The sequence below is a fragment of the Rhododendron vialii genome, chromosome 2a, assembly GCF_030253575.1.
Source record: "Rhododendron vialii isolate Sample 1 chromosome 2a, ASM3025357v1".
In the NCBI taxonomy this organism is placed as follows: Eukaryota; Viridiplantae; Streptophyta; class Magnoliopsida; order Ericales; family Ericaceae; genus Rhododendron; species Rhododendron vialii.
In genome coordinates, this window is record NC_080558.1 from 694485 (window position 1) to 706074 (window position 11590).

Below are 11590 nucleotides of genomic sequence, written 5' to 3' on the forward strand. Positions count from 1 at the left end.
AAAATCTGATTTTGCTTCTCTATTCTCTTACTTGATTCACCGCAAGGGGTTAAAACAGCCGGTTAAATTGACCCATAAGCGAAAACCAGACCAAATAGGTGGTAGTTTGGTTTGGTACGGTTGATAACTTTAACCGGTTCATTCTAGTTTGGCTTTTGAAGAAATCAAGAATGGGCTTGGTCTGTCTTGTCAGTCTCTAAATTGAAATAAACCGAATGGCCTCTTCATAAAACGTCTCTTCGATATATAAACATTGATCATAACATTAATTATTCACGAAACTTGTGCATTCCAAATGAAAACCAAAGAACAAGAAACAAAAATAACGCGCAAACATAACTAGAAATTTAACAGTACTCCATATCCGAAATATCGATCCCCTCTATTCTACAAATCTTATTGTTTGTAAGAATGTAATCTCCTCAATCAATCAATCAATCAAGAATCTCATCTCTTGCAAGGTGGTGGATTTTGTATTCCAGTGTATCCGACTTGGGCGTTCGTGCATGCAGAGCTGATCATTCCTGCAATGGACCTCAACTTGATGTTGATTAATTTCAGGTTTTGACAAGGAACCAATTTGCTGCACATGAGGTTGACTGCAACCGGTGAGGTTGTTGTTCCCCTTATGTCTTGGTATGTAACATCGCTGATCTTCACACGAGAAGGCTGCACATAACAACATCGATCGTTAAAATTAAAGGCGACCCATTATAGCTTACCCAGCTCGATAAGTAGACTTGGCAATTAACCAATTGTACTTAGACTTGTACTGCATTGACACAAGATTTGAGGTATCATAATCTAAAGTTATGAAAAAGTACATTTGACACAACTTTTTCTAGATTCAAATTGAAAGTGACCCATTGTCGCTTAATAGACCCGATAATTAGACCGTTTAGCATAAAATTCAAACTGACCTTGTCGGTGGGTCTGCCACCGTAATATTGATCGATGATGACGGGATTCACAACATTGTTCATGACAATATTGCCGAACACGATTCCTGAAGCTCTGCTCGGATCTGACGCCGGAAATGTTTTGATCCTGACACCGTTGGTTGTGCCCGTTAAGGTGCAGTTCCTGACTATGACTCCTCTCACGTCCAATTCGTTAGGCAACTTCCCAAGGCTTCCCACACTGTAAACATCACAATTAATTTTACAATAACTTATTTTTTCCGAAGTCGAAAATGTTTAGAATGCAATCCTGTATTTTTCGTAGGGGGCGGACAATTTGGGACGGAGTGAGATATTGTTTTGATTGAAGAAGTATATACCTAAAGCCGTGTCCAGGACCACATGTAACTTTCTTCACAGTGACATTCATGGCTCCTTGCCCTACAGAGATGCAGTCGTCGCCGGTGGCAATATTGGTTGTTCCAATCTTGACAAGTTGAGATCTGCTAACGTGGATCCCGTCGGTGTTCGGGCTCTCCGCAGGGGCAGTAATGTCAACATGATTCACCCTAACGTCTTGGCACTCTGATACATGCATGTGAAATCCCATGCTGTTAACCAAATGGACCCACTGGATGCGGGCATTCTGGACATTTACCAGATACAGAGTCTGTGCATGGAAAAACCAACAAATAAAACTGTCAATGCATATCCCACGTTGTAAATAGAAGCTATGTATTAGAATTGCTGGCTTGCTTACGGCAGGGAGATGGACGCAGTCGGAATTCCTTTTGCAATCGTTGTACTTCCACATGTTCGCGCCTTGGGCATCGAGAGTCCCTCCGCCGAGGATCATGATTCCGTTGACGCGGGTGACCGTTATCCATCCCTTATCGGGGTAATTAGAAAGATCCGAGTCCGCTCTTACGGTCCCCATAACTTGTACCACAATGGGAGTCGGGCTTTTGCATGGGCCACTAAATATGATTTCGGCCACTTTGAAAACCCCTGGGGGGATAACCACCCGAGCAGCGCTCGGGAAGGAACATGCTGCTATCCATGCGTGCATGAAACCCTGCAAAATAAAAGAAATTCAACCCACCCATAATATTAAAAATTGGTAAATGAAAATAATGGGCGACGACCAAAAATTTAAAATAATTTATATATGTCTCTATTGGTAAGGGTCATTATAGAAATGCAATGATCAAAATACAATGTGTGGCGACTCTTGTCTCAGATTAATCGGTTCTTTGAGCCAGATACCAAGTTATAAGTAAAGAACACAATTTTATGATCACCTCGGTGCTATCCTCTCTTCCTCCGGGCACGGCACCAAATTGCAAGACGTTAAACTCTTTCCCCGTGACCACATTAGGAGGAACGCCTCTGCCCCTGCCGCCACGACCACGACCACGACCACCGCGGCCACCCCTAGCGTTGGCCCCGCAAGAGACCAGAGCTAAACACAACACAATCAAAAGCCCGATTGAGCTAGCTCTTCTCCCCATGCTGCAGGCCATTGCAATATTCTTGATAACTGCAAGCCCTAAAAATGGGCTGCAAATGTTTTCTGTTTGGAAGTAGTAGTTATAAAGAGAGAGAGAAAGAGAGGTGTTGATTTTTCTGTTTTTTTGGGGGGTTGGGGATACTCTCTCTTTTATATGCACCTTTCTTTATTCCTGGTTTTAAGTTAAGAACACAAATTTAATTCCCGCCACTAATGCAAAAATGCGTTGCTCTGATTTTTTCTTTTTCTTTTTTGTTTTGACCAAAATGATTGCTGTGATTGATCGGAGAATTTTGGTTGACTGTTTTTTTTTTTTGGACTTAATTGACCTCTGCCTTAATTGAGCTGTCCTATTTTATTTTATTTTATTTTTTGTTCTTTTTCTTAAGCTAGATTTATGGGGTGGTGTCTTAAAATGAAAAGACTACTTTCCTATTTCATTCAGTCATTTTTTCCGTAAACATTTTTGGTGAATGATCAACAATATTGCACTTCTTTATTAACCAAAACTACGTATTTTGGTATGTGCCGAAATTTTAGTGCATGAAACCTTTGTACCATGTGCAGTTTTTGGCACAAACAAAAACAGTTTTGGTATTAGCAACACACATGTTTTTAAGTTTTAAAATTAGTCTTGGAAGTTTTGGAAATTTTAGAAATAAGTATTCTATTGTTTTTAGTTTCCTGACTTAGTTTATTTAGTTTCCTTTTAATATTTACGTCTAGGACATATCTTTTGTATTTGGTACGTAAATATTTGTGAGATACATCTTCCTGTTTTGTTGATCTCTTTCCCATTAGGTAATTTCCTTAGTTTAGGCTTGGTTGGCAAGTATTACCTTTTGTTATTTCATTGCCTAGTATGTTTAGGGTCTCATAGTAAATCTTAATTAGGGCAATTTGGCGGAGTTTGAATAATAAGAAAAGCAGAGAATTTGCCTGAGTTTTGTTCTCGTGTTGATTTTTGTTAATTTTCATACCCTTTCTTACATAAAAAAAACGCTCTTAAATTACCTAATTAAGCTATCTTGTTTTTTTTTTTTTTTTAGCTTTTACCTATGCTCTAGGGTGGTGTCTTAAAATGGAGAGATCGACTACTTCCTATTTCACTTGTCATTCTTTAGTACTATTTATATTTTCGGTGAATGACCAAGAAAGGAAAAAAGAATGTGACTTTTTGTTGGACCGACGACTTGTTAGGATCAATGGAGAGAGAGAGAGAGAGAGAGAGAGAGAGAGAATCCATGCAGTTTTATTCACTCCGTCCGTTAACAAACTATGACATCAAGAGCAATCAAATGATACGACTATCGCTTTTTGATATCATCATTAGAATCATGGACAATCAAGCAAGTTAAGGAAAAAAATTATATGGTGGTCATAGAGTTCATATAGAGAGAAACTTATTGCCGGAGCAGTTGCAAACAGTCTATTAACGGAGTCATGCAATTTCAGTTGTTCGTTTCGACAATCAATAGTACTATTCGCGCAAATAATTTTTTTAAAATCCGAATTATCCAAAATATTTCTGGACAGTCGAAATTGAGATCCGTAAATATTTTTTTATAGCTGCTCTGTAGACAAGATTTTCTCGTTCATCTAAATATATGAACTCTACGAATTGTATGATGGGTATAGTAGGGACACCAACCATAAAGACCATCCATTGAATAAGTTAATAAGTCCACTTTTTATAAGAGATCGAGGAGATGGGGGCCTGTTGTGACCCCAAGACACACCACTACACCTGGGTGTTGTACTCCCTTGATGGTTCTACGTCCGGATCAATAAATTAACATGAACGAGACGCACATTTTCATTGAAGTATAAAGTCGTCTTTAAAATCATAGCCATTGTTTTGTTTTGTTTTTTTTATTGAAAATGAACTTGTACTTTTTCATTTGTGTCTATGTACAAATAATCTCATTCTTGGCATGAACGATCAAGTCGATATATGAGCCCGAACAAAATGAACGATTTAACATAAATTAAAGGACTCGAACCAGGTCGCATTGACAGAGCTGATCAACACTATGCTAGAACATGCATACATATACTCCAATGTACGTTACCAACAATAAAAGTACAACAGATTCAAAGCCATATATTATCCAAGCCATGCAAAGAGGCTACGAAGAGTCAACATATATTTAATTAAAATAGAGTAGCCTTAGTTAGGTTATCCGACTTATGACCATATTAGATTTAGGGCCGGCCCCGGGGAAAGCTTATATAGTAGGCTTTTTTTTGCCAAAAAGAATTTATAAAAATAATTGTTTCGGCGAAAAGTAGTCTTTATTAGTAGAAATCGCATAGAAATTTATCTTCGGAATACTATGTCACACAAAAGATTAAGTGGTTTGACTATGATCTCAATTGAAAATAAGTATATGAATAAGTTAAAGTACAATAACTTAATTTATCTTCGAAAGGTAGTCTTTCTTAGTTGAAGTCACAAGGAGAAGTTTTGGCATTAGCAACACCTTTTATATATTTATTGTTTCTTTTATCGAGATCCATAATTAATTTCAAAAATGACGACGAAAAGTTAAGAAATAAATTATAAAGCACTATAACCGGGATTGCATTTTGACTTTGATTTTTTGATATAATTCAAGCTAAAAGCACAATATAACCCTGTTTTTCTTTTTGTTTTTTTTACTTGTTTGTTTTTCCTTTTTTATGAATTAAAACTAAGTGGGCAACCAAGCGTGAGGTTGGACTTGGATAGCCTAAATGTCGGGGCCCGCACTGATTAGATTGTGAAGTACTGCCATATATTCCAAAAAAAAAAAAAAAACTGCAAAAACAAATAGCTAAACAAATATATCCTTGTATGAAAAACTTTTACTGGAGTATTTGTTTTCCTTTTTAATTTTCGATCCGGTAGAACAGTAAGGCTATTCCAAACGTACGGCCCAAACCTCTTTAGAAAGAAGCAGGTCGAAGATTTAAAAAAAAAAAGAAGGGTAATTACACTAATTATTTATAACCTCTGCAACTTTTATATCTCTTAGCTCCTCTACACTTTGGGCTTAGACTCTAGTTTCTCGCCGGCCGCTAATGAGACTCATTTCGCCAAGCTTCAGTTGTGACTTTCTATTTCGTAAAAATTTGATGGCGATTTTGGAGTATCTGAAAGTGAATGTATTTTTTGATATGGATTCTTTATTTTTAATCATACTTAATTTTAGCAAATCTTTACATGCGCTCTATGCTAAAGTTCTGTCCACCTCATAAAAGCCGAATAGATCGATGGAAGGTCGAGTGACAAACTAGGAAGAAAAGAAAAACTACTGAGACTCATTATCGCAATAAATTGAATATGTAGGGGTCGAATTGCAAGTTTGAAAGAACCAAACAAGGAAAAAGGAAAGGTTAAATGAAAAGTCTGAGATGTATTTTATATATATGAAGCTTATGTTTTCTTTCTGAGCGACGTGGGGAAGTGTATATACATAGACTAATAGGCAAGTTTGAATATGTTTGATAGCTCTTTAATCGATCTGGCTTGATTAAACACATATCGATCGAGGTAGATTTTGAAAGAAAGTTACTTTTTTTTTTTTATGATCTCATCCCGCGTCAAATTTTTAGCAGGCGTCGAATCCAAACATATACAAGCTGTCTCCGAAAACACATGAAGTCTGTCCCAGGACAAGTTGTTTAGCTTTGGCTTGTTATAGTGTACGATCGACAAGGAAGATTCATCAAGTGTGGTATGCTATAAAAGGTGGACAAATTAAATTCCAAACACTACTGGGACAAATTCATAACGGAACCGAAAGACAGTTAGGACTTAGGAAAGAACGACTATAACCTCTACCCAACTAGTATCCCCATTGGATTGGGTCGGGTTGGGTTGGGTGGGGGTCTCAACTACAAGGCCCATTAAGGGGGGCGAAATAATCCCAACAAATATAAAGGAAAGAAAGTTTACGTAGAAAATTTCGATAGTCATATGCAAGAGTCCTAATAAACTGAGTTAGCCCCAATTGATTACATATATGGCATGTTTAATGGTTACATATATGGCATGTTTATTTGCCAAAATCAAGCTGATTTTTTCCTCACTTTGAATGGAAATTCAAATCCCTGCTTGACAGTGCTCCAAGATATGCATGTAATACCTTTTTATTTCCATCGACTCAATCAAGTTTAGGACACTTCCGAAATTGCCAAATCCAACCATTCTTCATTCTGAACCTCTCATCCCCAAATGGGATTGGAAAATCCTATAGTGCAAGGCTCTGTAAGACACCCTGTAGGGCGCACGGGCTATCGATCTTGACAATGAATGATTGAGATATAATTTTTAATTATGACCAATAAGAATCATTTATTACCGATTATAATTTTTTTTTAATGTGAACCATTGATTGATGACATTGACGCTTGTGTATCGCCCTACATGCGCACTACACAGAGGTGCACTACAGCACCCCGGATCCCCCAAATGGCACTTATTTTGCCTCCCTTTGACATTTAACACATCACTTTGATAGTTTAAGTGTATTTTCAAAACAAAGTCATTTGATAAGTTCAAATCCTCAAGGTAGGATCCTTTTCGGGGAATCCAAGGTTTTTGGGGTCAATTTGCTCATGTTTCGAACTAATCATTACAGCTCCTCATACAATCGAAATCGAAGTGTGAGATCCTTGGTGAGCTCATTATGGTAAAACGAACTTCGCAAAATCTCGACCGCAAAAATCAAGTCTTGTTGCTTTGACCATGTCCAGTTTAGGACCCTTCCAATTTTGGAAATCCAGCCATGTTCCATCCCAAGCCTCACATTCACCAACGGTATTACCTGTACTTTCCCTAATCATCCGATCATATCTCTGTCCTGCCCCTAAATTACAGGCACACATACTTGTATATATACACCCCCATTGTCCCAAATCTCCCAAACCAGAGCCCGAGGGGCAAAAACACAGACACTGTTTCAAGAAAAACCCAAAATAATAAGGCCCCAAGTGCTCTGTTTCCCCTATCAAAATCTTATTTTCCTTTTCCTTTTTCTCTCTTTTTTCTCTCCTAGAAGTTAGACTAATTCGTTCCCAAACAAAACATGGAGAAGAAGAATAAGACCAAAACCCCGATCATCGCCGTTTGCTGCATCTTGTTGGTGGCAATGGCAGCCACGGTGGGTGTATTAGTCTGGAAGAACAGCAAGGGCGAAGTGGGATCTACGGCCAGCGGTGGCCAGGTCTCCACCTCGTCAAAGGCCGTGCAACAACTTTGCCAACCCACGGATTACAAGGAAACTTGTGTGAATGCCCTCTCCGGCCCGGCCGGAAACACCTCCGACCCCAAACAGCTTATCCAGTTGGCTTTCAATGTCACCGTGAAACATCTTGGTGAAGCCATCAGGAATTCTAGCTTCCTTAAACAGGTAATGCTATACTAGGAAAATACTAAATATACTTCCAAAATTCGTATACAGAATCCTAACAAGAATGATGCGACAGTATCATTGAGATTTTAATACTACATGGTGCATGCCGTAAAGCCCACCTCGTGTGTCTATCACGGTATGCATCATACAATGTTATATCTTTCTCGCGTCGATTTTAATGGTTTAGTCTCGAGTCTATCCACTAACGTCGTATAAATATTTCATGTTGGAAAATTATGACTCTCTCTATGACTACCTTAGGGAGATTATGTGTGTACACAAAATTATGCATGTGGCCTTTAAATAATGATTTCTTCATACCCAACAAAAACACCAATCCACATGCTTCTAGATGAGTTTATGTTTATAAGTTTTGTTTTTTCAAACTGAATTCTTGCACAATAATGTAAAATTTTATTTGTGTTTATTTCAATAGGCCGAAGTAGCTAATAATTCCACAAATATCCCTGTCACATTGTATTGGTGAAGTTTTATTTAAGATAATCAAAATTAATAGCGAAAATTCCACGTGATGATGCCATGCATGCAATTTCTAAATAAAGTTTTTGAGTATTTTTTTCTTTTTCTTTTCAAGAAATTATTTATGAAAATATGCTATATATATATATATATATATATATTCTTCAACAGGCACAGACTGACAAGAACCCAAGAATCCAAGACGCCCTGGAAAACTGCCGGGAGTTGCTGGAATTCTCCATCAACGACCTCCATAAGTCCTTCGACGCGTTTGGATCCTTGGACGTCACGAGACTCAACGACTACGTGACCGACCTCAAAACCTGGCTCTCCGGTGCCATCACCTACCAACAAACCTGCCTTGAAGGCTTCGAAAACACCACCGGCGACACCGGCGAGCAGATGAAGAAGTACCTAAAACTCTCCGGCGAGCTCACCAGCAATGGCCTCGCCATCATCACCGAGCTCTCAAAAGCCCTCTCGTCCTACAATGTCCATAGCCCCACCGGGAGCCGGAAACTCCTGTCGGATGAAATCTCCGGCGGGTTCCCGACGTGGTTGAGTGCTGGACGGCGGGAGCTGCTTCAGGCGAGCTTGGCGGCAGTGAAGCCGAATGTGGTGGTGGCTCAAGATGGGTCTGGAAAATACAAGACTATAAATGAAGCATTAAAAGACATTCCTCTAAAGGGGAATAACAGTACATTTGTGATATACGTCAAGGCTGGTGTTTATAAGGAGAACGTGAATATCACAAAGTCTATGGACAATCTTTATTTGATCGGAGATGGACCCACAAAGACGACGATCACCGGAAGTAGGAGCTATGTTGGTGGATACAATACCTACAAGACTGCAACTTTTTGTAAGTTATCACTTCTTTGCTTGTTATCATGCAGGAGTATACAAAGGAGCAAATCGATAATACTTTGGTGACTATCTATGAGTATCATGAGATGGGTTATCAATGTATTGGTGAAATATGCTTTATTTGTCACGTAGTAGAACACATTCTATCAATATTTTGGTGACACGTTACATGGTATCTAAAATATGGTACTCAAAGATGGTCACTGTAGCATTGATCGGGGCAAATTGATAAACAAACGTCAAAGTGATGCTCCAATATTGTGGTAAAAATTAGTTGACGTGCGTATAAGCTGACCAGAATACCTTGAGTTATGACAAATTTTCTATCTTAGTTATATTTCTATGACAAGTCATAGTCGTATTATCATCCATCAAAATGCAAATTTTTTTTAAGAATGTCATAGTCACATATTTGTCAACGGGGATTCAGTATGGCAACATTGAAAATTTTGCGTTGTAGTTGTCACCTCGCAATTATAGATTAAAAAATTCTATGCTATGAAGTTCTGTTCTCATCCGCATGCTACAAATTCTTGTGCTGGGTTTCTTCATTTGAGATTATGCCCCGACTTTAATCAGGCTTCGGGAGGGTGAAATGGTGAATAGCCCTAGTAATTGGATCGTATACTAAGTTAGTAAGTTACTATCATATAAATACTACTATCATTTATCAAAGAGGTGGTCTTGTTCAATGCCAATACTGATGATAGTCTTGTTATTTCAATGGATCGGATATGCAGCGGTTGATGGAGATCATTTCATGGCCAAGGACATTGGGTTTGAGAACAGCGCAGGAGGAGAGAAGCACCAGGCCGTGGCGCTCCGTGTATCGTCCGACCGGGCAGTCATTTACAACTGCCAAATCGACGCCTACCAAGACACCCTCTATGCCCACGTCCACCGGCAGTTCTACCGCGACTGCACCATCTCCGGCACTGTTGACTTCATCTTCGGCAACGCCGCCGTGGTCTTCCAGAACTGCAAGATGGTGATCAGGAAGCCACTCGACAACCAGAGCTGCATGGTCACTGCCCAGGGAAGAACCGACAAGCGTGGGACTACAGGTATTGTTCAAAACTCTCTTTTTTTCATTTGTCTTAACGAGATGAATCAGTCTCGCGATTCTGATTGGAATCAAGAGGAATAAAAAAATAATATCGAAATTAAAGGAACACGAAATTTTAAGTATATCTATTTAAATTGCCAACAGGAATCGTGCTCCAGAACTGCACCATCACAGCTGCACCAGAATACATCGCGGTCCAATCGCAATTCAAGTCGTACCTCGGACGGCCATGGAAAAATTTCTCAAGGACGGTGGTCATGCAGTCCCAAATCAACAGCGTGATCGACCCGGCCGGATGGGCCGAATGGATGGGCAATGTCAACCTCGACACGCTATGGTATGCCGAGGTCGACAACAGAGGGCCCGGTGCCGTTCAGACTAACAGGGTGAAGTGGCCTGGCATTAAGAAGATTGCTACCAAGGACGCCGAGATGTTCACCGCCGCCAAATTCATCGGCGGCGATTCTTGGATTCCGGCAACGGGAGTTCCGTATGCCGCCGGCATGATGAATGTTTGATTTGGTTGTGGAATGGGAGATGGAAGAACATGTAATATGTGTTAGTTCATTGCGACAATATATATATATTGGAAACTGGAAAAGGGAATTTAATTATGGTCATTCCATTCATTAATTAATTAATGGGGTTATTTTTCACTCTCCCTGTTTCTATATCTTGCACGTCATTTTTAAAGATTTTTTCATTTCAGTGAATTTACTACTACATTGTTATTCTAATGTGTGAATGAAAAAATTAATGAAATGAATTGATAAGGGACTGATAAACTTACCTGGATAATTGTATTCCCTCCATCCCAAATTCTTGGTTTTCTGCGGTTTTATGTACAATTTTTAATTGCCTATATCTCTTTATGTATATTATTTTTTTAATGTTTTTGAAAACATTATTTTATAGAAATAATTGAAATTTATCAAACAAGATCGAAATTGCATATTTTAAACAATATACACTGATAGATATAGGTCATTAAAAATTATATGTAAAATCATAGAGGACCAAGAATTTGGTTTGGGACGGAGGGAATAAGTAGTAGTAACAAACAAGTGCGGTTATAGAAAAGGAGGGTCTGTGTATCATATCTCAAACCACACATTATAATTGTATATTACCGTATGAAAGTAAATTCCGTTCAACCTTTATTACCTGAGTTCATTTTTGTTACCTTTGACATGGTGGCCTAAGCCAAAATTCTAATTTGTAAGATTATTCAGCCAAAATTCTAATTTCTAAGATTATTCACTAGAGCAATGGAACTCTCCCTATCAGAGAATTTAAGGGTGTAAACAAGCTCAACTGAGCTTCGGCAAGTTCGAGCTTGGCTCGTTTACTTAACGAGCCAAAAACTCGA

At 38.8% G+C, this 11590-nt stretch overlaps 3 protein-coding genes across 3 annotated transcripts in view; 2 read left to right on the forward strand and 1 right to left on the reverse strand.

Moving 5' to 3' along the window:
* The window catches only part of LOC131317647 (glyoxysomal fatty acid beta-oxidation multifunctional protein MFP-a-like), a 105234-nt gene that overhangs the window by 16357 nt on the left and 77287 nt on the right, over nucleotides 1-11590 (forward strand). The window lies entirely within an intron of this gene.
* LOC131317650 (exopolygalacturonase-like) lies at nucleotides 232-2523 on the reverse strand. Its single transcript, XM_058347197.1, has 5 exons — nucleotides 2201-2523; nucleotides 1660-1974; nucleotides 1280-1569; nucleotides 921-1140; nucleotides 232-669 (listed from the first exon to the last, which is right to left on the reverse strand). The coding sequence occupies exons 1-5, from the start codon at nucleotides 2420-2422 to the stop codon at nucleotides 448-450; spliced, it is 1269 nt and encodes a 422-aa protein (XP_058203180.1). The 5' UTR covers nucleotides 2423-2523; the 3' UTR covers nucleotides 232-447.
* On the forward strand, nucleotides 7291-10994 carry LOC131317649 (putative pectinesterase/pectinesterase inhibitor 28). Its single transcript, XM_058347196.1, has 4 exons — nucleotides 7291-7805; nucleotides 8460-9150; nucleotides 9896-10219; nucleotides 10366-10994. The coding sequence occupies exons 1-4, from the start codon at nucleotides 7482-7484 to the stop codon at nucleotides 10737-10739; spliced, it is 1713 nt and encodes a 570-aa protein (XP_058203179.1). The 5' UTR covers nucleotides 7291-7481; the 3' UTR covers nucleotides 10740-10994.